Below are 26,404 nucleotides of genomic sequence, written 5' to 3' on the forward strand. Positions count from 1 at the left end.
TATACAGTGTGTGACTCATTAAGTAAGTGCTGCTTTAGCAATATGGCTAATCATTAGAACACTGTTGTGAACTTTTAAATCGAGAAATCTTGGACAGCACACCATCCAGACTGGGAAGTGTGAGGCAGAAGATGAGATAAATCAAGTTTTAATTAGGTGATATCAAACTTGGGTTTTAAAATATTATAGGAGGAAGGGAAAATTGAGAGGGGTAAGGAATCCCAGTTTGTGCCTTAAATTTTAGTTGTTCTACTTCCTTCTGCCTTACACCATCTGTTGCTAAAGCCCTCATCCATGCTTTGTTAACTCCACTCAATTATTCCAATGCTCTCCTGGTGGGCTACCATAATCTGCATCTCATCAAAGATTCTGCTGCCCTGAAACCTGTTCTACTCACCCATCACCCCTATTCTTGTTGACTTACATTGGTTCCTGGTCGTTCAATGCCTCAAATTATTAATTCCCATTATCATGTTTAAAACCTTTCATACACTCACTCTATATTGTCTCTGAAAGCTGCTCCAGCACTGCAAAACTCTGAGAACACTGGCCTCTCCCTTCACCCCACATTGGCAGCTGTGTCTTCAACTTCTAGGCCTTAAGCTCTAGCTCTGCAATTTCCTCCCTAAGCCTCTCCATCTCCATGTCTTCCTATAAGGCCCTCAAATAAAATTCACATTTTTGATCAAGCTTTTAGTTAACCCTCCTAATATTTCCTTCTTTGGGTTAGTGTCCAATTTTGACTGATTATGTTCTTGAAGTATTTTGGGATGTCTTCTACAGTAGGCATTATATGAATGCAAAATTCTATTTAAACTTAGTTACTAACCCAAATAGCAAGATAGTTTGCTGCTGGAATGTAGTTTTACTCTAGCCGCATTCCCAATAAATTTAAGGCCAGTCGACACACTTTTACAATGCAGGCTCACAGACTGTGTTTACAACAGCAGTTACCGTGTAACCAGGGTTCTTCTCTCCCAATAGGTAGTGAAAGATCTTACCTGCCAGGTAGAGTGTGTGGGCATTTTTATTCTCTGGGACCTTGTCCGATCTCTCGCATGGCTGCATGCCAAGGAAACTAATTATATTATTCACAGCCTCTGCAGCAAAAGAAAACAAGTAGATAAGTAGTTATTTCACAGCAATATTCTAAACTGAGACACTGGGAAATAAATCAAACCCAACAGCTTCAGGAATGATCACCACTCATTAAATGAGACGAGTAATCAGATGTTGCATGGGTTTTTTTGGGGTGGGGGTAGGGAGAGGTAAATTCCCCTTACCATCCAAAGTCTTCACAGAAGAGAGCGCAAATGTTTCCTCTTTCTGAAACTCATCTCCCACTTTATCCCAAGCAGCTGTAAAGTTAGGCTTCAGGACCTTCTGTATATGATCAGAAACAGTCACTTCCAGGTCTTCCAACTGTAGGACAGAGTAGGAAATAGAATAAGGTGATCTCATGTTAGTCTGCAGAAGTTTTTCTGACTGCTAAATGGATCTCAATAATAGCTTCTATTTTAAATTCACCAGATCTATTAAACCCACAATTCACTTACCACAGTGAATAACAACGTAATTTATATAGCATCTTTAGATCCCAATGTACTTCACAAAGCCAGAGATTTGGGTAGAGGGGGGGGTGGGGTAGGGGAAGGCAATGAAGCAATAGGTATGAGCTGGGGTGGAGGCATGAAGAATAATTAGGGGAGGTGAATGAAATTATGGTAGAAAAGTTAAGTTTTATTTTATTTGTCCTTTGAAGATGGGAACAGATGTGGCAAAGCCTGTGGAGCACGCGATAGAGCTAAGCAATCCCATAACAGATCAGATCTAAGCTCTGAAGTCCTGCCACATCCAGTTGTGAATGATGGTGGGCAACTAACTGGAGGAGGTGGCTCAACAAATATCCCCATCCTCAATGATGGGGAAGCCCAACACATCAGTGCAAAAGATAAGACTGAAGCATTTGCAACAATCTTCAGCCAGAAGTGCTGAGTGGATGATCCATCTCGGCCTCCTCCTGAAGTCCCCAGCATCACCGATGCCAGTCTTCAGCCAATTCGATTCACTCTGCGTGATATCAAGAAACGACTGAAGGCACTGGATACTGCAAAGGCTATGGGCCCTGACAGCGTTCCGGCAATAGTACTGAAGACCTGTGCTCCAGAACTTGCCATGCCCCTAGCCAAGCTGTTCCAGTACTGCTACAACCCTGGCATCTACCCGGCAATACTGAGCTTTGGTTCAAACATGGACAAAAGAGCTGAAGTCAAGAGGTGAGGCGAGAGTGACTGCCCTCGACATCAAGGCAGCAAGGAGCACTAGCAAAACTGGAGTCAATGGAAATTAGGGGAAAACTCTCCAGTAGTTGGAATTGCACATAGCGCAAAGGAAGATGATTGTGGTTGTTGGAGGTCAATCATCTCAGCTCCAGGACATTACTGCAGGAATTCCTCAGGGTAGTGTCCTAGGCCCAACTATCTTCTGCTGCTTCATCAATTACCTTCCTTCAAGCAGACGGTCAGAAGTGGGGATGTTTGCTGATGTTTGCACAATGTTCAGCACCATTTGCGACTCCTCAGATACTGAAGCAGTCCGTGTAGAAATGTAGTAAGACCTGGATAATATACAGGCTTGGGCAGATAAGTGGCAAGTAACATTCGCGCCACACAAGTGCCAGGCAATGACCATCTCCAACGAAAGAGAATCTAACCATCTCCCCTTGACATTCAACGGCATTACGATCACCGAATCCCCCCACTATCAACATCCTGGGGGTTACCATTGACCAGAAACTGAACGGGAGTAGCCATATAAATACCATGGTTACAAGAACACGTCAGAGGCTAGGAATCCTGCGGCGTGTAACTCACCTCCTGACTCCCCAAAGCCTGTCCACCATCTACAAGACACAAGTCAGGAATGTGATGGAATATTCTCCACTTGCCTGGATGGGTGCAGCTCCAACAACACTCAAGAAGCTCGACACCATCCAGGACAAAGTAGCCCACTTGATTGTTTGTGGACAGGGTGCCATTCACTCCCTCCACCACTGACTCACAGTAGCAGCAGTGTGTACCATCTACAAGATGCACTGCAGCAACGCACCAAGACTACTCAAGCAGCACCTTCCAAACCCGCGACCTCTACCACCTAGAAGGATGAGAGCAGCAGACGCGTGGGTACACCACCAACTGCAAGTTCCCCTCCAAGCCACACACCATCCTGACTTGGAACTATATCGCCATTCCTTCATTGTCACTGGGTCAAAATTCTGGAACTCCCTTCCTAATAGCACTGAGGGTGTACCTACCCCACATGGACTGCAGCGGTTCAAGAAGGCAGCTCACCACCACCTGGGCAATTAGGGATGGGCAATAAATGCTGGCCTGGCCAGCGACACCTACATCCCATGAAACTAATAAAAAAAAAGTTCTGGATGAGTGCAGTTGGGGAGATCTGTGAGGAAGACAATGGTGGTGACTGATATTACAGACATAGATGGTGGGTAGTTCTGATGAATTAGGAGTAGGGATTTGATGCTCAATTCAGATTTTATGGTGAAATAGGGCACTGAAGTTAGGTTAAGCTTGAGCAAGCAGATGGGAAGAGGGGTGGATTGTGACCAAAGGTGCAAAGTGTGTCTGGCGTGAATTAAATAAGGTGGTTTTGGTCTTGCCAATGTTGAGCTGGAGAAAGTTCTGGCTCATCCACAACTTAATGTCAAAAAACGAAGGAACAGTCGTCAATAGTGGCAGACAGGTAAAGCCAGGTATAAACTGTATACAAACATACAAGTTGACCCCACTCTTAGAATAACGCTGTTGAAAGACACCCTGTAGATTATAAAAAGGGGCCAAGGATGGGACCTTGGGCATGCTGGAAGTTAAACCATTACAGGAAATGCCATTACATTATACATTAAACTACTATAGGGGATTGGCTATGTTGGGACGGACAACAATGAAACTATGAGAGGGGATATTGCCACAGAGGAGAGGTGGTAGCAGATGTAATGGGTGACCATGTTGCAAGTTGTGGAGAGGATATGAGGGAATAACTTACATCAGTGTCCATCATTTAGAACACTGTTAGTGATTGTAACCAGAGTGATCTCACTGCCTTGGGTGGGATGGAAAGCAGATTTGAAGGAGTTCAACAAAAGAATGATGAGACAAGTGGGTGCCATATAGGTGGCATGATGCATTCAAGAATTTTTGATTGGAAGGTGTACTTAGAGATGGAGTGATAGTTGTAAAGAATAAAGGAGTTGAGCCTAAGCTTTAAGAAGGGGAATGATGACAGCAGTTTTGAAAGGTGAAGGGTGGAGTGGAGAAAATAGTGCCCATGAAAAAAAAAGTTTAATGGTGAAAGCAAGCATTCTACCAAAGAGAGGTGGTCGAGTATGTTCTTGAGAACCGCCTTAAGATTGGATTTGGCTGAAATTAAAATCTTACCCTTAAACACTATAGTCCTTAAATTTTCATGGATGAAATCACGAGGATTGTGGTGCAAGGAGCAGACTTGCTCCTCCTGGCTCCGCAGAAATGCTTTTAAAAGTAAATTTAAAATGTAAACTTATATGTTTGATGGCAGCTGTTGCTTAGGGCCTCAACGGCTGAAGAACTCTGAGCAAAGGTCCAGCCCCTGCTCTGCTCTTCAGAAACCAATTTCCCAGAGGGGTGCCTGCACCCCACGAGATATATCTCTTCCACCACTCGAGAAGGCTGACATTTAGGGCACATTTCTTTTCATTGCTCTGCCAAACATACTAAAATGTACCCCTCTTAATTCAGGATTGCTTAGTTCAAATAGCTGATCATTTTAATTCACCCTTTCCTATATTTTTCCATTAATTAATTCAAATTATTAGATTATTTATTATTTTTATCTCAAAAATGACTTCAAATTATAGACTGTACTTCACACTCCTCTGCATTTAAACTGAATTTGCATTTTATATGCCAATCTGCCATGTCCTTATGTAATCACCTCCATTCTTCCTCATGGTTTGCCATGCTCCCTAATGGAGATTCTATTTCTTTGTGTTTAAAAAAAAAAATCCCTTCCGGTCCTTAAACATCACAATAACTCAGAACCATAGCTACTTACCACATACTCGTCATCATAGCCTTCAGCTTCTGGCAGTCCAGTGTTGGGATCACAGTCTTTCACTACAAATTTCATTGTACAGCTAAACGTGCAGGAAACTAAGGAATAATAACCACAAACACATAAGACTTCAGAAAAGGAGAGACTGTTGCAGATTAATTAGCACAAATACCTAACCGGGTTTACTTTCAATGACAGGACCTGGGTTTGAATGCAACTGAGATTGAAGAGGTAAAAGTCTCCTCTCTATGCTGGCTGTTCAGAGTTCTAAGGAAAAGCAATTTGAGGTAGCTTGAACTCAGTTAGCAGCAACTGAGTGAATGAACATCATAAAACTGTCAGTGATCTGGCACTGATTGACAATCTCATCCAGTCATTTTTGTAGCCGCTTAATGAAGATTTAGGAAGTGGTGCTTTTTATTTCATGTGTATTGACTAACTAGCAGCAAGGCCTACTGATTGATTGTCTTCACTCTTCTGTGTCCCACTTGTTATGAGAGGCTTCTATTCTTTTTTAAAATATATTTTTAAGGACTTCCATTTAAATTGTGGAAATGGACCAGAGCCAGAGAGAGTGGGAGAACGGAGCAAAGCCCGAGGAGCTGGAGGTTTAAAAAGTGCGCCAAATCAGAGTCAGAGATCGGAGCCAGCAAGAGTGGAACAGTGGAGCAGGGGAAAAATTGAAAAGTTGCATCAGAGTGACGTCACAATCAACAGTGAGAGTAGGGAAACAGAGAGCCGCCGCGGTGAGTATACAGGTAAACTCAGGGAGACCAGAGAGGAGCTGAGGAGAGGCGAAACGAGAGACAGAGACAGAGAGAGAGATAAAGAGCGCAAACAGAGGCAGAGAGGCATACCTTCGGGACCTTCAGGCGCCAGAATTCCAAGTGATGTCAGGATTCAAAAAGTGACGCAGGCGCAGGGAAGCAACCGATTGGTAAGTAAGTTCAGGTGAGTTTTTCTACTACTGCAGTCCATTAGTTTCAAAAGTAAAGGTAAGGACTTTAGATTGTAGTGGGTAGTGTTTGGAGTAGAACAAGGCCCCTAGCATAATTAGTATTTTTTAATTAAATGGAGTAACTAAGTAATCAAAAGTAAGTCATGGCAGGAGATCTCGCACCCGTGATGTGCTCCTCCTGCGCTATGTGGGAAATCAGGGACGCTTCTAGTGTCCCTGACGACCATGTGTGCAGGAAGTGTATTCATCTGCAGCTACTGGCTACCTGCATTACGGAGCTGGAACTGCGGGTGGATTCACTGTGGAGCATCCGTGATGCTGAGATCCTTGTGAATAGCACGTTTAGTGAGGTGGTCACACCGCAGGCAAATGCTGCAAAGGCAGAAAGGGAAGGGTGACCACCAGACAGAGTAGAGGAAGGCAGGTAGTGCAGGAGTCCCCAGTGCCCGTCCCACTCTCTAACAGATATACCGCTTTGGATACAGTTGGGGGAGATGACTCAGGGAAAAGCAGCAAGAGCCAAGTTCATGGCACCATGGGTGGCTCTGCTGCACAGGAGGGGAGGAAGAAGAGTGGCACAGCTATAGTGATAGGGGATTCAATAGTTTCTGCAGCTACAAAAGAGACTCCAGGATGGCATGTTGCCTCCCTGGTGCTAGGATCAAGGATGTCTCTGAGCGGCTGCAGGGCATTCTGAGGGGGGAGGGCGAGCAGCCAATTGTCGTGGTACATATCGGTACCAATGACATAGGTAAAAAAAAAAGGATGAGGTCCTACAAGCTGAATATAGGGAGTTAGGATGTAAATTAAAAAGTAGGACCTCAAAAGGTAGTAATCTCAGGATTACTACCAGTGCCACGTGCTAGCGAGAGCAGAAATAGCAGGATATATCAGATGAATACGTGACTAGAGAAATGGTGTAGGGGGGGAGGGATTCAGGTTCCTGGGACATTGGAACCGGTTCTGGGGAAGGTGGGACCAGTACAAGCTGGAAAGGTTGCATCTGAGCAGCACAAGGACCAATTTCCTTGGGAGTCGGGGGGCGGGGGGGTTTGCTAGTGCTATTGGGGAGGGTTTAAACTAGAATGGCAGGGGGGTGGGAATCTGAGCAGGGAGACAGGAGGCGGAAACAAGGACAGAAATGAAAGACAGAAAAGGTAAGAAGCAAAAGTGCAAGGCAGAGAAAACAAGGGCGAAAAACAAATGGGGCCATAGTGCAAAATAAAGCTAAGATGACTAACAATGTTAAAAAGACAAGTCTAAAGGCATTATGTCTTAATGCGTGGAGCATTTGCAATAAGGGAGATGAAGTAACAGCACATATAGATATAAACGGTTATGATATAGTTGTGATTACGGAGACATGGCTGCAGGGTGACCAAGGATGGGAACTGATCATCCAGGGGTATTCAATATTTAGGAAGGACAGGCAAAAAGGGAAAGGAGGAAATCAATGCAATAGTGAGGAAGGATATTGGCTCGGAAAATCATGATGTAGAATCTGTTTGGGTGGAGCTAAGAAACACCAAGGGCCAGAAAACGTTGGTGGGGGTGTCTATAGGCCCCCCAAACAGTAGCAGAGATGCAAGGAATAGCATTAAACAGGAAATTAGAGACGCATGCAATAAGGGTACAACTGTAATCATGGGTGACTTTAATCTACATATAGATTGGTCAAGCCAAATTAGGAATAATACTGTGGAGGAGGATTTCCTGGAGTGTGTACGTGACGGTTTTTTAGACCAATACGTTGAGGAACCAACTAGAGAACAGGCTATCCTAGACTGGGTATTGTGCAATGAGAAAGGATTAATTAACAGTCTTGTCTCCCTTGGGGAGGAGTGACCATAACATGATAGAATTCTTCATTAAGATGGAGTGTGAAGTTGAATCCGAAACTAGGGTCCTGAATCTAAATAAAGGAAACTACGAAGGTATGAGGCGTGAGTTGGCTATGGTAGATTGGGGAACTATATTAAAAGGGTTGACGGTGGAAAGGCAATGGATAATATTTAAAGAACATGTGCATGAATTATAACAATTATTCATTCCTATCTGGCGCAAAAATAAAACAGGAAAGGTGGCCCAACCGTAGCTTACAAAAAAAGAGATTAGGGATAGTATTAGATCCAAAGAGGAGGCATATAAAATGGCCAGAATAAGCAGCAAGTCACAGAGTTATACAGCAAAGACACAGGCCCTTCGTGTCCATGCTGGCCATCAAACATCTATTTATTCAAATCTCATTTTCCAGCACTTGGCCCGTAGCCTTGTATGCTATGGCATTTCAAGTGCTCATCTAAATACTTCTTAAATGTTGTGAGGGTTCCTGCCTCAACCAATAAGGATTGGAAGCAGTTTAGAATTCAGCAAAGGAGGACAAAGAGGTTAATTAAGCGGGGGGAAATAGAGCTGGAGAGTAAACTTGTGGGGAACATGAAAACTGACTGTAAAAGCTTCTATAAATATGTGAAGAGAAGAAGATTAGTGAAGACAAATGTAGGTCCCTTACTGTCAGAAATGGGGGAAATTATAATGGGGAACAAAGAAATGGCAGAACAATTAAACACATACTTTGGTTCTGTCTTCATAAAGGAGGACACAAATAACCTCCCAGAAATGTTAGGGAACCAAGGTCTAATGAGAGGGAGGAACTGAAGGAAATCAGTATTAGTAAAAAAAAAAAGTGCTAGGGAAATTAATGGGGTTAAAGGCTGACAAATCCCGAGGGTCTGATGATCTACATCCCAGAGTACTAAAGGAAGTGGCCCTGGAAATAGTGAATGCATTGGTGGTCATCTTCCAAAATTCTATAGACTCTGGAGCAGTTCCTACAGATTGGAGGGTAGCAAATGTAACCCCACTATTTAAAAAAGGGAGAGAAAAAACAGGGAATTACAAACCAGTCAGCCTTACATCAGTAGTGAGGAAAATGCTAGAGTCTATTATAAAGGATGTGATAGCAGAACACCTGGAAAGCATAAATGGGATTGGACAAAGTCAGCATGTGTTTACGTAAGGGAAATCATGCTTAACAAATCTACTGGAGTTTTTTGAGGATGTAACTAATAGAATAAATAAGGGAGAACCGGAGGATGTGGTATTTTTGGATTTTCAGAAGGCTTTTGATAAGGTCCCACATAAGAGGTTAGTGTACAAAATTAAAGCACATGGGATTGGGGTTAATATACAGGCATGGATTGAGAATTGGTTGACAGACAGGAAACAGAGTGTAGGAATGATGGCGGGCAATGACTAGTGGGGTACCGCATAGATCAGTGCTTGGGCCCCAGCTATTCACAATATATATTAATGACTTGGGTGAGGGAACTAAATGTAACATTTCTAAGTTTGCAGATTACACAAAGCTAGGGGAGAATGTGAGCTGTGAGGAGGATGCAAAGAAGCTCTAATGTGATTTGGACAAGTTGGGTGAGTGGGCAAATGCATGGCAGATTCAGGATAAAGTGAATAAATGCGAGGTTATCCACTTTGGTTGTAAAAACAGAAAGGCAGATTATCTGAATGGTGATAGATTGGGAAAGGGGGAGGTGCAACGAGACCTGGGTGTCCTTGTACACCAGTCGCTAAAAGCAAACATTCAGGTGCAGCAAACAGTTAGGAAGGCGAATGGTTATGTTGGCCTTCATTGCAAGAGGATTTGAGTACAGGAGCAACTACATACTGCAGTTATACAGGGCCTTGGTGAGACCCCATCTGGACTACTGTGTGTACTTTTGGTCTCCTTATCTGAGGAAGGATGTTCTTGCCATGGAGGTAGTGCAAAGAAGATTTACTAGGCTGATTCCTTGACATATGAGGCAGATTGGGTCGACTAGGCCCATATTCACTAGAGTTTAGAAGAATAAGAGGAGATCTCATAGAAACCTATAAAATTCTAACAGGACTAGACAGGCTAGATGCAGGGAGGATGTTTCTGATGGCTGGGGAGTCCAGAACCAGGATACGGGGTATGCCATTGAGAACTGAAATGAGAAGAAATTTGTGGAATTCTCTATTGCAGAAGGCAGTGGAGGCCAAGGCATTAAATATATTCAAGGAGGAGATAGATATATTTCTTAATGCCAAAGGGATCAAGGGATATGGGGAGAAAGCAGGAACAGGGTACTGAATTAGACGATCAGCCATGATCTTTTTTGAATTGGTGGAGCAGGCCCAAAGGGCCAAATGGCCTACTCCTGTTCCTATTTTCTATGTTTCTATGATTCATTTGGAAACCTGAAGAAATGCTGGACTTTGTTTTTTTCACTGGGGTTACTCAAAGGACACTTGACTGAAAATACTGAAATACAAGGAGTGCTAAAAGCAATTTCTACTGGAGATCACCTGCCTCAAGATAAATAAACAACAGGAATCTTGGACTAAGGGGAGATGTTTACAAAGAAGCCACATGTCAAGGTTTATGGAAGTCAAGAGGTTGACTTTGTTTAGGGTTTGTATTGTTTTCAGTTCAGTTAGGGTGTGAACTGTTTTGAAGACAGTTGGTGCTTTGCCTACCAAGGAAAAAGACATTCCCAGCTCATTTTGCCTGCACCTCTCTAAGAGACCCTGAGAAGTCCAGTGTGTCAGCTCCTCTTTCCTCCTGTCTTTGGAAAACCCCTGCGATTCAAGTGTGTGCTGGCTGAAACCCCTGATGCCACATTTCTCCTGGAAAAATCTGCTAGATTAATTCTCTATGTCGCCTGAGAAGAACTGCTCCAGAAAAGATCCCATTGACCTATCACTGTATACCGGGATGCCAGACCAAAAGGGACAACTGACATCCTTCCATATCATTTTTTTTCTTCAAGAATTAGCAAGTATTTGGCCAAAGTATTCTTTTTTTAAAATCCTTTTCTTGTAACAGACCTCTGCAGAGAGAATTTCTGTATTTTTTTCAATGTGTGTGAGAATTTGTGTATGGGGGATTTTAAAAGGGAACTTTCATATTTCAATCTGTGTGTTAATGCTTTGATTCGTTACTGGAGAAGTCTCGTTTTATAATAAACTGATAATTTTGTGGTTTATTAAAGAAACCTGCTTTGTGTAGTTTATTCTGGGATAAAGAGTAAAGCATATGATTGACTGCATCGGTAATTGGGTAAACATTTAATTATATGTTATGACCTGTGCAGAAGTGGAACTAGAAAAGAGTGTAGTTCTCCCACCTCAGTCGTAACACATTTTGCTTTCATTCAGTTTGAATGGCATTGAAAGGTGCCTAACCCCTTCATTTATCCAATACTGTACTAGTGTGCCTTCATTCTGTACCAGTGCTGAAAGTAAAGGTTCTCAGCAAAGAAATCCCTCTACTTTCATGATCAAAAAGATTCTCTTCTCTTTCCCCACCACCATAAAGCATCCAGGTATGTAAGATTTATATTCACTTGTCCAACCCCAGATATATATTTTCTTGATACCATATTTTTCCCAAGTATTTACCTGCTGTGGGATCATCCTCAGGCAGCATCACCAGCGTGTAACAGGAGCCGGGCTGGTTAAAGGGAAGGGATGGCACTGCCACGCAACAAACCATATCGTAAGCGTCTGAAGGCTCCATTTGTACAGTGACCTTCTCCAGTAACTGGTCATTCAGGGTGTTGGTGCAGTCAAACTGAATGAAAGCAAAGTGTAACAGAAAGAGTGAAGACAACCAATCAATAGGCCTCACCTCTAGTTGGTCAATACACATTAAATAAAAAGCACCACCTCCTAAATCCTCAACCAGTCACTACTAGTTTCATCATTTTTACAGTAATCGGCAACATTCTGAAATTAGTGGCTGTGAGTAGCCATTAACCATAAGTAGAACATTCTATTACAAAGATGCTCCATTGATTGACATAACTCATCCCAACTGCAACTAGTGGATCTGAGCAACAGCATGTCATTTGGGCTCAAACCACAAGTTAGGAGACATTCTGTTTAGTGTAGGTACTAAAAAGAGTCAAGTTATCCCTAAATGGGAAAGAACGCCTAAGAAGAATATTTTCTGCTCAGTGTACATCCACCCATGTTGAAAAAAGTTATAGAAATATATACCTTAATAACAAGCCATCATATTAATGGCCTCCAAGACCTCCATTTTAGGGCTCCTTTCCTGCTTATCTGCTCCAGTGACAACAATATGGAGAGGGGCCCGAGTCACTTCAAGAGAGACCTACACTTCAGATTGGCCTAGGAGACAACTAAGAGCCACTGAACCTTGCAGATAGACCCTGAATACTTTGAATAGTTTGAATACTTCCTGGACTTTCTTTCCCTTTTTAAACATAAACTAGGAAAGTTATCGTCAGGAAAATGGGCATTAAAGCATATATTTTTAAAAACTAAAGATAAAAGATTTTCCAGTCTTCATAATTTGAGTCCTAAATGACATGTTTCCTGTTTTTAATCCAACATGTAAATGAGCCTTTTTTCAGTTTTAGTCTCAGATTGATATAATTCAAGTGTACTGGAATTTACGGGAGGTCATTGTGAAATTTTATGCTATACTTTCAATTCTTTCACAAAGTGAAACCAAATGGAAGTCTGTGAAAAGAAGAAACTATGTTTGATAATTTCTCATCCTCTAAGGAATGAGTAGATGTTTAAATGTAAAACCACTGAATCAGAAGACTGTGTACCCTGAGAAGTTTAAAGTGATTTCCTTTCCTCCATATCACGTGCCATTCCCAATACAAAGTGGACAACAAGTAACCACAAGGGGTAGCAACTCGTTGGATCTTGGCTCATTTTTCATCCCCACCAGGCTGTGTCCTGCTCCAACTGGACCCTCTCTTGGCTTCTGGTTGAATTTGCAATCTCCATGTGGGGAAGCAAAAAAAATGAGGCAATGCTCTACCTCAACAACCACAATGATAATATACCTTTCCCATTTTCACAACACCATGTTGCATTTATATAGTGCCTTTACTATAAAACAAATATCCCAAAGCACTTCAAATAATACTTTCTCTTTCTTTCTTTGTCCCCCTTATCTCGAGAGACAATGGGTAAGCACCTGGAGGTGGTCAGTGGTGTGTGGAGCAGCGCCTGGAGTGGCTATAAAGGCCAATTCTAGAGTGACAGGCTCTTCCACAGGTGCTGCAGAAAATTTGTTTGTCGGGGCTGTTATACAGTTGGCTCTCCCCTTGCACTTCTGTCTTTTTTCCTGCCAACTGCTAAGTCTTTTCGACTCGCCATACTTCAGCCCCGCCTTTACGGCTGCCCGCCAGCTCTGGCGAACGCTGGCAACTGACTCCCACGACTTTTAATCAATGTCACAGGACTTCATGTCGCGTTTGCAGACATCTTTAAAGCGGAGACATGGACGGCCAGTGGGTCTGATACCAGTGGCGAGCTCGCTGTACAATGTGTCTTTGGGGATCCTGCCATCTTCCATGCGGCTCACATGGCCAAGCCATCTCAAGCGCCGCTGACTCAGTAGCGTGTATAAGCTGGGGATGTTGGCCGCCTCGAGGACTTCTGTGTTGGAGATACGGTCCTGCCACCTGATGCCAAGTATTCTCCGGAGGCAGCGAAGATGGAATGAATTGAGACGTTGTTCTTGGCTGACGTATGTTGTCCAGGCCTCGCTGCCATAGAGCAAGGTGCTGAGGACATAGGCTTGATACACTCGGACTTTTGTGTTCCGTGTCAGTGCGCCATTTTCCCACACTATCTTGGCCAGTCTGGACATAGCAGTGGAAGCCTTTCCCATGCGCTTGTTGATTTCTGCATCTAGAGACAGGTTACTGGTGATAGTTGAGCCTAGGTAGGTGAACTCTTGAACCACTTCCAGAGTGTGGTCGCCAATATTGATGGATGGAGCATTTCTGACGTCCTGCCCCATGATGTTCGTTTTCTTGAGGCTGATGGTTAGGCCAAATTCATTGCAGGCAGCCACAAACCTATCGATGAGACTCTGCAGGCACTCTTCAGTGTGAGATGTTAAAGCAGCATCGTAAGCAAAGAAGAGTTCCCTGATGAGGACTTTCCGTACTTTGGACTTTGCTCTTAGACGGGCAAGGTTGAACAACCTGCCCCCTGATCTTGTGTGGAGGAAAATTCCTTCTTCAGAAGACTTGAACGCGTGTGAAAGCAGCAGGGAGAAGAAAATCCCAAAAAGTGTGGGTGCGAGAACACAGACCTGTTTCACGCCACTCAGGATAGGAAAGGGGTCTGATGAGGTGTCGCCATGTTGAATAGTGCCTTTCATATTGTCATGGAATGAGGTGATGATACTTAGTAGCTTTGGTGGACATCCAATCTTTTCTAGTAGTCTGAAGAGACCACGTCTGCTGACGAGGTCAAGGGCTTTGGTGAGATCAATGAAAGCAATGTAGAGGGGCATCTGTTGTTCGCGGCATTTCTCCTGTATCTGACGAAGGGAGAACAGCATGTCAATGGTCGATCTCTCTGCATGAAAGCCACACTGTGCCTCAGGGTAGACGCGCTCGGCCAGCTTCTGGAGCCTGTTCAGAGCGACTCGAGCAAAGACTTTCCCCACTATGCTGAGCAGGGAGATTCCACGGTAGTTGTTGCAGTCACCGCGGTCACCTTTGTTTTTATAGAGGGTGATGATATTGGCATCGTGCATGTCCTGAGGTACTGCTCCCTCGTCCCAGCACAGGCAAAGCAGTTCATGTAGTGCTGAGAGTATAGCAGGCTTGGCACTCTTGGTTTTTTCAGGGGTAATGCTGTCCTTCCCAGGGGCTTTGCCGCTGGCTAGAGAATCAACGGTGTCGTAGTCCGCACTGTGGAAGCTGCGTGTGATTTGAACACTGTTTAAGGAGGCTCGCCTTGTGACAATGAGGTCTAGCTGGTGCCAATGACGCGATCTTGGGTGCTTCCATGAAACCTGGTGACAGGGTTTAGTGTGAAAGAACGAGTTGGTGATGCAGAGGTTACGAGAGGTACACAAATCAAGCAGTCTCTGCCCGTTCTCATTCATCCTTCCAAAGCCATAGCGCCCAAGGCAGGAGGGCCATGAGACATGGTCGGCCCCAACCCTGGCATTAAAGTCCCCCAGCAGGAACAGGTGTTCGGGATGCTAATGATGTTATGGAGTTCCTCGTAGAACTGGTCTTTAGCTTCAGGTGGGGAGCAGAGTGTTGGAGCATAGATGATGAGTAGGTGTACTGGACCAGAGGCAGTGAGCAGTCGGATGGACAGTATGCGTTCCGAGCCATTTGAGGGAAGCTCTATCATGCTGAGCAAGGAGTTTCTGATGGCGAAGCCCACTCCATACTTCAGGATCCCTGCCCTGTCAGAAGGTGGTGTAGTCTTGCTCTGCTAGAGATCCACTCGCGGGGAGGCGTGTCTCCTGAAGTGCTGCAATGTCTACATTGAGTCTACTGAGCTCGTTGTTAATGATGGCGGTCTTCCGAGAATCGTTGATTTGTGCAAGGTCTTCCGACAGGCCAGGACACATAGTTCTGACGTTCCAGCTTGCAAAGCGAAGGGCTGGTACCTTCTTTCCTTTTTTCATGTTGTTTGGTGCGGTGTTGCAGTCCACCTTTCGGGCAATGACCCTGAGCTCCAAGCACCCATTGAAGCAGGTGGACTGTGGCGGGACAGAACCTTATTGACCGGGGGTTGCCCGGTTTGAGGCAGGTGGTAGCTGTCCAGTGAGGTGCGATGACCTCTCCCACCGACAAAGGCAACCCGTGGCGCCCAATCTCTACGCCAATTTAGCTGGACTTATAACCCGTAACTGCTGCCTTCCGTGTTGTTTCAGTCGCTGTGAGGCAACTATGGAGTGACCTCTCCATGGTGCATGCCTGGGCGAATGTATGGAGGTTGAGAGTTGCCCAATCGTCAAAACCCTCCCTCTCAGCCTTTCTGGTGGGGTCCAAAGGAGTGCAGAGCACAACGTTTGGCACCGGTATGGCTGCAGGAACTGCCGGAAACATGCCAAAGGTGACACATGAACGTCTACGGGGTTCTGCTCTGGATTTTCTGTTAGGGTTTACTCCCTTAGCCTCGGTCTCTCCCGAGACGCCCACAAGGCAGTAGGGTTGTTAGGGCCCCTACACAGGTGTAGGATGATGCCGGTGGGAGGAGGGGGTGTGAGGGGTAGGGGTGGAGGGAAGGGGGTGCGAGGGGGAGCTGGGAAGGGGGCTGTAAGGGAGTAGGGAGGGGGTGCAGGGGGAAGATGGTGCGAGAGGGAGGCTGGGAAGGGGTTGTGAGGGGAGAGGGGGGTTCGGGGGGGGGGGGGGGGGTGGTGAGCTGAGAGTGTGGAGCTGGGAAGGGGAAGGGGGGGTGGAAAAGGGGGTGCAGGTAACAAGCCATTTCCTCAGTTCCCACCATCGACGCCTGGAAATCTCATCCGCGTCCAGTTTCACTGGATTCAATGCCACAGTGCCAAACCTAGTTCTCAGGAATGGCATTTTTATTTATCTTTTGCACAGAGAAAAGCAGCCTCGTGCTACAGATGAAAACTTTTTTACACAGTGAGTAGTTAGGATCTGGAATGCACTGCCTGAGAGTGTGGTGGAGGCAGACTCAACTGAGAATTTCAGAAGAAAATTGGATAATTATCTGAAGAGAAAAAACTTGCAGGGCTGTGAGGAAAAGGCAATGAAGTGGGACTAGGTGAGTAGGTTTTGCAGAGAGCTAGCACAGACACGATGGGTCAAATGGCCTCCCTCTCTGTTGTAACCATTCTATGATTCTACAGATGTCAGAACATGAAATACTTAAATATTTTACATCGATCTCATACATCATCACTCTGTATCATGTCACAAATGGTAAAGTTTATGCGGTCTATTTTCAATTAGAATTCAAAAGCTAAAGACAGTAATTACCTGAAACACCATATACTTTTTGAACGTGTGCTTGATGCAACGAACCACGTATTCAGTCTCTGCTTCTGTGAGCTGTACAGGTGCTGAGGACTTGAAGAGTGGGCCAAGGTGCTTGAATTCTGGAATGGCTGCCAGTTGTTCTATGTACAAATATTTCCAATAGAAAAGAAAAAAGAGTCATGAAAGAACGTCCAGTATATTCCACCCTGACACTACAAAACATGAATATCAGTATATTCTAAAAACAAGAAATGCTGGAAATACTCAGCAAGTCTGGCAGCATCTGTGGAGAGAGAAGCAGAGTTAACGTTTCAGGTCAGTGACCCTTCATCAGAACTGGCAAATATTAGAAACGTAATAGGCTTTAAGCAAATAAAGCAAGGATGGGGCAAGAGATAACAAAAGAGGTATTGATAGGGCAAGATCACAGAGAATAACTGACCAGAAGGTCATGGAGTAAAGGCAAACGGTATGTTAACGGTGAGGTGAAAGACAAAGCATTAGCGCAGAGAGGTTGTTACTTGACAGAAAAATGAACAGCCCCAGCCCAATGCACAAACATGAAAAAAAACAGTCGGTAGGCACAGTAGAAACAAACTAAAATAAAACAAACAAATAAAAAAGAAAAAAATAACGAAAAATAAAAATAAAACGAGGAGCCCGTCATGCTCTGAGACGGGCCTGCCTTTTTATTTTTCGTTATTTTTTCTTTTTTGTTTATTTTATTTTAGTTTGTTTCAACTGTGCCTACCCACTGATCTTTTTTGTCATGTTTGTGCTCTGGGCCAGGGATGTTCATTTTTCTGTCAATTCACACCCTCTCTGCACTAATGCTTTGTCTTTCACCACACCATTAACATATCATTTGCCTTTGCTCCATGACCTTCTGGTCAGATATTCACCGTGACCTTGTCCTAACAACACTTACTCTTTTGTTATCTCTTGCCCCACCCCCACTTCATTTGCTTAAAACCGATTACATTTCTAATATTTGCCAGTTCTGATGAAGGGTCACTGACCTGAAACGTTAACTCTGCTTTTCCCTCCACAGAGGCTGCCAGACCTGCCGAGTATTTCCAGCATTTCTTGTTTTTATTTCAGATTTCCAGCATCTGCAGTATTTTGCTTTTACTATATCAATATATTCCATCCTGACACTACAAAATACTTATCACCAATTACAAAGTACAGAAACAGGCCATTCAGATCCATGCTCCACACAAGCCTCCTGTCACCCCTCTTCATTTAACCCTATCAACATATCCTATTCCTTTGTCCCTCATGTTCTTACCTAGCTTTCCCTTAAATGCATCTATGTTATTCGCCTCAACTACTCCCCGTGGTAGTGAGTTCCGCGTTCTAACCACTCTCAGGGTAAAGAAGTTTCTCCTGAATTCCCTGTTGAATTTAGTGACTGTCTTATATTTATGGCCCCTAGTTCTGGTCTTGCCCACAAGTGGAAACATCTTCTCTACATCTACCCCATCAAATCCTTTCATAATCTTACGGACCTCTATCAGGTCAACCTCAATCTTCTTTCTAGAGAAAAGAGCCCCAAGCTTGTTCAGTTCTGGTATTATTCGAATAAACATTTTTTGCACTTTCTCCAGTCCCTCTACATTGTTTTTATAATATGGAGAATGCAACTGTTCACTGTACTTCAAGTGTGGTCAACCAGATACACTATAGCCATCTCACCCAACAGTTTAATTTTTTTTTAAATTACTCCTACTCCACAGCCCCATTCTCAATGACAATGCAAAGGATTCTAACAAACAAAAGGACATTGGAATAGAGGCAGGATGGAGATTCATGACCACAGATCCCCATATAACAGCATTGTTATGGTGGGAAAGTATTAATTAGAAGTTAGAGACTTTGCAAGAACAGGTTCACACCTTAAGAATGGACTGTGTCTAATAAATGAAAGAAAAAACAGAATGGAATAAAGTTATAGAACCTCTTTCAGTCAAAGATTAAACTTTTTTTTACCTTGGAATATTTCTTGGCGCAATGGTGCAATCTTCTCTAGCTGTTTACTGGCAACAGGTGCAATTTCTGCAGGGATAACACAGGCAAAGACAGATTCTTTTTCAGAATTTCAGCAGCAATCCAAGAATACAGAAGTGCTTTACGACTATTAGGCCACTCCATTATCTCACATCAGCCTGCCAACCCTGCTGTCCACTGTTTAAATTTACAAATGAGCCTAAAGTGGACACATTATGTAGCAATCAATCACTTAAAATTACATTCTGAGGACAATATTTCAAAACAGCCTGGCACCATAGTGCTCACAATAACCACTTGATAGAATGAAATTAGCACCTGGCTGTGACTCATTTGAATCATCCAACTGAATGACTTGTGGGGTGGAAGAGAGAAGAGGATAGTGATGGTTCACGATTTGCCCGTAAGCAAAATTCGCACTTTTACCACAACAGTAAACAGCAGGTCACTCTGCTCAGCATCCTACCAGTTTTCAGCTCAATATTAACAGCAGTGGCCAGGGGCACAGACTTCATGTCGAATGGTTTATCCGAAGGTTCCAGGGTGTACTGATGTAAAGCTCGTTCCAGTCCTGGAATGGATACTGACAAACCTGCAAAAAAGGCAAAGTCGTAATCACTCCCCTTTAGTATTTTATTGTCAATGCGCTGGATACATTTAAAATTATATCTTGAAATGTCATTTATTAATTTCAGCTCACGTTCAGCTGAGCAAAACTGCCTGCACTGGAAATATCATAAATACTTATTATGTGATAGCACTGAATATCTCCCAGTAAAGCTGACAAATCTTTCAACTGCCCAGTAAAGACCAAGTGCAATCTTCAGGTCAAAGCATTAGAATCCTGGGGATAATTGGACCAGAGTATGCAGTAGGGTTGCCAATGCTGGTTGGATGAATTCCTGGAGGTTTCATCACATGACCTCCTTCCTAACAGCCTGACTCTACACTCCCACCATTGGTCACCTGACAAGTCCATCCTTGCTTAGCATCGCCCTCTCACACGAATTGGAAAGTGAAAAGAATCTTTGTTACCTTGCTAACTAGCAGTTAAGAATCATCCGAACAGCCTTTTTCCTCTACCTCTTGTAGTTTTATAATTAATCAACAACAGTGCTTCAAGAAAATGTTTTTAATGCTCCTATGTTTTTTCTGCTGGATTGCTCGCAACAGTTTTGTGGAGACTCCAGGACAATGCTGGAGAGTTGGCAACCCCAGAATGCAGGCAAAATTCAGTTCTTATTTTAGTCATATATTCTGTTGTTATATTATTTTCGTTATAAATTCCTATAATTATAACAGAAACTACCGATGTGAAATTTGTCAAACTAATTACACACTCCCACAGTGGCAGTGCTGAAGCCCTGAAAGTCCCTCTCGGCAATGTGGGGATGGGGGGGGGGGGGGGGGGAGAGAAAGGAAGGCTTTGGGGGGCAGTGGGGGCGGAGGATGGGGGGTGGAAACCTGGGCTCTGAACATTGATCTCTGCAATGGGCCGGAAACTATGTTTATCAGCCACTGCAATACTTCAGTCAAAGGTCGAAAGGAAGGTGATGCTGAAGGGAGAGAGAGAATGATCCATCACTTCCCCAACCCGCCCCCCAACCCAAACATCCAGACTTAAGGCAGAATACATACTTTCAGAAAAGTTACTCACTCACCATTAAAAATATAGCTTGCGTTAAGAACTTTCTGCCGTTGCTGCAATACATTCACATAGAAAGTGGCACGATCACGGACTTCATCGTCACAGTCCATCATACACCTATGAAGTGGAAGGTTTCAGATTGAAATTACACTTTTGCCAGTCAATGGCTCAAGAAGATGGGAGATTAACAAGCAGTTTATGATCATTGAGCTTAAATGGGCTGGATCCAAACCAAGGTCCTGAATGTGCATGGACAAAGTGTGAACCAGCTACACCATCCAACATGCAACTGGACAATAACACAGCAAATATTTGTGGTAGATCTGATTCTGCCAATCATTCGGATTAACAATATGCTTAAAACTCCATAACTTCAAAACTACTTCAACCAGCTCTCTCCTCTCCTTAAGAAAATTCACTGCGTAGAATTACTTGGAAAATAGTCTTTTCTAACATATGGAAAAATAAATTCTGATTCCTGATGCCTTTCCAAGAAATAGGGCTCTCAATGGATACTTTTTAAAAAAAATTAACCCACCTATTTTCTCTGGTTTGCCTGACGCAAACATCTTTTGCTACTTGAGAAGGCAGTTGGATGGCTATCCTGGAGCAAATCTTTCCCCTGATTTTCTAGTATGGATAAGCTTCTAAGCACAAGAATGAGAAAAGACCATTTAAGTCACTGAAGTCCATCTCTCTAGTACCTTGCTGTCCCTCTAATGCATCTGCCCCTTGCTTGGTGTATCAAAAAACCATCATGTTGAGTGATAAAGTGGAAACAAATAACATCTCTTCACTCCAAGCCATTACTCATCGGTCCTACAATACGCTAAGCATCATAATGCTCTAGGACTTTAAATGTCAAAATACAGCTCTAATACAAATCTGGAAATTTGAAATAAAAACAGAAGATGCTGGAAATACTCAGCCCATTTGGCAGCATCTGCGAAGAGAGAAACAGAGTTAACTTTTCAAGTCTGCGACCTTTCATCAGACTGCCAGGTCCTATGAAAGGTCACAGACCTGAAACGTTAACTCTGTTTCTCTCTCCACAGATGCTGCCAGAACTGCTAATATTTCCAGCATTTTCTGTTTTTATTTCAGCTCTTTCTAAACGCTGCTAATTAGCTATTCTTTTGAACAAGGAAAGCCAACACCAGGTGAATGATGTGATTCTCACCTTTGTAAAAGAACCAAGACACTTGGAAGCAGCTCCTCATTTTGGGCTCCAAACTTAGCTAATGCGCTGACAGCAGCTGTAGAGAGAAAATGCAGTAGCAAACTGGTTAAAAGATCATGCGCAATAACAAATAAGAAAACACTCCATGCCATAATGAAGTATACTAAGGATGATTTGATATGGCTTTTGTAAAGAGCAGTCTAAGTTGCATCCTCATCACAATCACATCCTCTATGATTTAATGGTAGATATTATCACAACTATGTGATGCTGTAAATTTAAGGTCTTCAGTTTCTCCCACAAACCCTTTACTTTGCCAATTTGTTGGCAGTAGTAGTTTTTCCTCCTCCTAATGCACTTTGAAACAGTATGTAGATAGTCCAACTAGGGATGGGGCCATTCTGGACCTGGTATTGGGGAATGAGCCCAGCCAGGTGGTCGAAGTTTCAGTGGGGGAGCATTTTGGGAGCAGTGACCATAATTCCATAAGTTTTAAAAGTACTTGTGGATAAGGATAAGAATAGTCCTTGGGTGAACGTGCTAAATTGGGGGAAGGCTAATTATAACAATATTAAGCAGGAACTGAAGAATTTAGATTGGGGGCGGCTGTTTGAGGGTAAATCAACATCTGACATGTGGGAGTCTTTCAAACGTCAGCTGATTAGAATCCAGGACTAGCATGTTCCTGTGAGGAAGACAGACAAGTTTGGCAAGTTTCAGGAAGCTTGGATAACGCGGGATATTGTGAGCCTAGTCAAAAAGAAAAAGGAAGCATTTGTAAGGGCTGGAAGGCTAGGAACAGACGAAGCACTTGAGGAATATAAAGACAGTAGGAAGGAACTTAGGCAAGGAGTTAGGAGGGCTAAAAGGGGTCATGAAAAGTCATTGGCAAACAGGATTAAGGAAAATCCCAAGGCTTTTTATATGTATATAAAGAGCATGAGGGTAACCAGGCAAAGGATTGGCCCACTCAAGGACAGAGATGGGAATCTATGTGTGGAGCCAGAGGAAATGGGCGAGGTGCTAAATGAGTACTTTGCATCAGTATTCACCAAAGAGAAGGACTTGGTGGATGATGAGCCTAGGGAAGGGAGTGCAGATAGTCTCAGTCATCTCTTATCAAAAAGGAGGTAGTGTTGGGTGTCTTGCAAAGCATTAAGGTAGATAAGTCCCCAGGGCCTGATGGGATCTACCCTAGAATACTGAGGGAGGCAAGGGAGGAAATTGCTGGGGCCTTGACAGAGATCTTTGCATCCTCATTGGCTACAGGTGAAGTCCCAGAGGACTGGGGAATAGCCAATGTTGGTCCTTTGTTTAAGAAGGGTGGCAAGGATAATCCAGGAATTTATAGGCCGGTGAGCCTTACATCAGTGGTAGGGAAACTATTAGAGAGGATTCTTCGGGACAGAATTTACTCCCATTTGGAAACAAACAAACATATTAGCGCGAGACAGCATGGTTTTGTGAAGGGGAGGTCATGTCTTACTAATTTGATTGAATTTTTTGAGGAAGTGACGAAGATGATTGATGAAGGAAGGGCAGTGGATGTTATCTATATGGACTTCAGTAAAGCCTTTGACAAGGTCCCTCATGGCAGACTGGTACAAAAGGTGAAGTCACATGGGATCAGAGGTGAGCTGGCAAGATGGATACAGAACTGGCTCGGTCATAGAAGACAGAGGGATCAGTGGATGGCTGTTTTTCTGAATGGAGGGATGTGACTAGTGGTGTTCCGCAGGGATCAGTGCTGGGACCTTTGCTGTTTGTTGTATATATAAAATGATTTGGAGGAAAATGTAGCTAGTCTGATTAGTAAGTTTGCGGACGACACAAAGGTTGGTGGAGTTGTGGATAATGATGAGGATTGTCAGAGGATACAGCAGGATATAGATTGGTTGGAGACTTGGGCGGAGAAATGGCAGATGGAGTTTAATCCGGACAAATGTGAGGTAATGCATTTTGGAAGGTCTAATGCAGATGGGAGTTGTACAGTAAATGGCAGAACCCTTAGGAGTATTGACAGGCAGAGAGATCTGGGCGTACAGGTCCACAGGTCACTGAAAGTGGCAACGCAGGTGGATAAGGTAGTCAAGAAGGCATACGGCATGCTTGCCTTCATCCGTCGGGGCATAGAGTATAAAAATTGGCAAGTCATGTTGCAGCGGTACAGAACCTTAGTTAGGCCACACTTAGAATATTGCGTGCAATTCTGGTCGCCACACTACCAGAAGGACGTGGAGGCTTTGGAGAGGGTACAGAGGAGGTTTACCAGGATGTTGCCTGGTCTGGAGGACATTAGCTACGAGGAGAGGTTGGATAAACTCGGATTGTTTTCACTGGAACGACGGAGGTGGAGGGGTGACATGATAGAGGTTTACAAAGTTATGAGCGGCATGGACAGAGTGGATAGTCAGAAGCTTTTTCCCAGGGTGGAAGAGTCAGTTACTCAGGGACATAGGTTTAAGGTGTGAGGGGCAAAGTTTAGAGGGGATGTGCGAGGCACGTTTTTTTTACACAGAGGGTGGTGAGTGCCTGGAACTTGCTGCCGGGGAGGTGGTGGAAGCAGATACGATAGCGACGTTTAAGAGACATCTTGACAAATACATGAATAGGAAGGGAATAGAGGGATATGGGCCCCGGAAGTGCAGAAGGTGTTAGTTTAGGCAGGCATCAAGATCGGTGCAGGCTTGGAGGGCCGAATGGCCTGTTCCTGTGCTGTACTGTTCTTTGCTCTATTCCTCAATCCGTAATTCGCCAAGGATTCCTGTACCCTGGATTGTATTCAGGATTCATAGTGAAGCTTCAGACATCAAAAAGCTTTGCTTGGAATTGACCAACTGCTTTAAAAAGTTGAATGAGTTTAGCAGCATTTATATGTCTACCTGCAGTTAGTGCAGGAAGTGGGGCTGGCTGAATAGAAAGAAAACAGGATTAAAGGGCCAAAAGGGTTTTACGCATCCTCTCCATTCTTTTAGATTTTTATCTTCTGCAGTTGGCCCTCTTGAGAAAGAGATACGAACATACAAACATATGAATTAGGAGGAGTAGGCCCTTCAAGCCTGCTCTGCCATTAATAAGATTATGGCTGATCTGATTGTGGCCTCAACTCCACTTTCCCGCCTACCCCCAATACCCTTCGACTCCATTGTTAGTCAAGAATTTATCTACCTCTGCCTTAAAAATATTCAATGACCCTGCCTCCATTGTTCTCTGGGGAAGAGAGTTCCAAAGACTCCCAACCCTCAGAGAAAGAAATTTCTCCTCATTTCCATTTTAAATGGGTGACCCCTTATTTTTAAACTGTTTCCCCTAGTTCCAGTCTCTTCCACAAGGGGAAACATCCTTTCAGCATCCAACTTGTGAAGTCCCCTCAGGATCTTATATGTTTCAATAAGATCACCTCTCATTCTTCTAAACTCCAATGGATACAGACCCAACCTTTCTTCATAAGATAACCCCTCCATTCCAGGTATCAGTCAAGTGAACCTTCTCTGAACTGCCTCAAACGTATTTATATCCTTTCTTAAATAAGCAGACTAAAACTGTACACAGTACTCCAGATGTGGTCTCACCAATACACTATACAACTGTAGCAAAACATCCCTACTTTTATATTCCATTCCCCTTGCAATAAACGACAACATTCCATTTGCCTTCCTAATCACTTCTTGTATCTGCATACCAACTTTTTGTGATTTATGCACCAAGACACTCAGGTCCCACTGTACCTCAGAGTTCTGCAATCTCTCCTCATTTAAATAATATGCTGCTTTACTATTATTCCTGCCAGAGTAGATAAGTTCACATTTTCCCACATTATACTCCCATTTGCCAAATTTCTGCCCACTCACTTAACCTATCTATATTCCTTTGCAGACTCCTTATGCCCTCTTCACAACTTACTTTCCTACCTATCTTTGTGTCATCAGCAAATTTAGCAACAAAATTCAGTCCCTTCATCCAAGCCATTGATATAAATTGTAAATAGTTGAGGTCCCAGCACTGATCCCTGTGGCACTCCACATCTTGTCAACCCGAAAATGACCCATTTATGCCTACTCTGTTTCCTGTTAGCTAACCAATCTTCTATCCATGTTAATATGTTACCCCCCAACACATGAGCTCTTATTTTGCTTAGTAACCTTTCATGTGGCACCTTGTCAAATGCCTTCTGGAAATCTAAGTATAGCACATCCACAGGTTCCCCTTTATCTATGTTGTTTGTTACTTCCTCAACGAACTCCAATAAATTAGTCAAACATGATTTCCCTTTCATAAAACCATGTTGACTCTGCCTGATTACATTGAGATTTTCTAAGTGCCCTGCTATAACCTCCTTAATAGATTCCAGCATTTTCCCAATGTTAAGCTAATTGGCCTGTAGTTTCCTGCTTTCTGTCTCCCTCCTTTCTTGAACAGAGGAGTCACATTTGCTATTTTCCAATCTGATGGGACATTTCCAGAATCTAGGGAATTTTGGAAAATTAAAACTAATGCATCTACTATCACAGCAGCCATTTCTTTTAAGACCTTAGGATGAAGTCCATCAGAACCTGGGGACTTGTCAGCTTTTAGTTCTAATAATTTTTTCAGTACCCTTTCCCAGATGATTGTAATTGTTTTAAGTACCTCCCCCTCCTTTTCATCTTCTGATTCACAATTATTTCCGGAATTTTATTTGTAACCTCTACAATGAAGACAGA

The 26,404-nt window shown here is 43.5% G+C and overlaps 1 protein-coding gene across 1 annotated transcript in view; it reads right to left on the minus strand.

The window, feature by feature from the left end:
* Positions 1-26,404, minus strand: part of copg2 (COPI coat complex subunit gamma 2) — a 77,932-nt gene that overhangs the window by 1,229 nt on the left and 50,299 nt on the right. The window contains exons 15-23 of the mRNA XM_068059441.1: positions 21,702-21,777; positions 20,535-20,638; positions 19,340-19,465; positions 18,856-18,921; positions 16,864-17,003; positions 11,513-11,684; positions 5,113-5,210; positions 1,284-1,422; positions 1,002-1,100 (exon numbers count right to left, since the gene is read on the minus strand). Of these exons, the coding sequence (XP_067915542.1) occupies positions 1,002-1,100; positions 1,284-1,422; positions 5,113-5,210; positions 11,513-11,684; positions 16,864-17,003; positions 18,856-18,921; positions 19,340-19,465; positions 20,535-20,638; positions 21,702-21,777 (1,020 nt within the window). The remainder of the gene's footprint in view (positions 1-1,001; positions 1,101-1,283; positions 1,423-5,112; positions 5,211-11,512; positions 11,685-16,863; positions 17,004-18,855; positions 18,922-19,339; positions 19,466-20,534; positions 20,639-21,701; positions 21,778-26,404) is intronic.

Source organism: Heterodontus francisci, chromosome 27 (genome assembly GCF_036365525.1).
Source record: "Heterodontus francisci isolate sHetFra1 chromosome 27, sHetFra1.hap1, whole genome shotgun sequence".
In the NCBI taxonomy this organism is placed as follows: Eukaryota; Metazoa; Chordata; class Chondrichthyes; order Heterodontiformes; family Heterodontidae; genus Heterodontus; species Heterodontus francisci.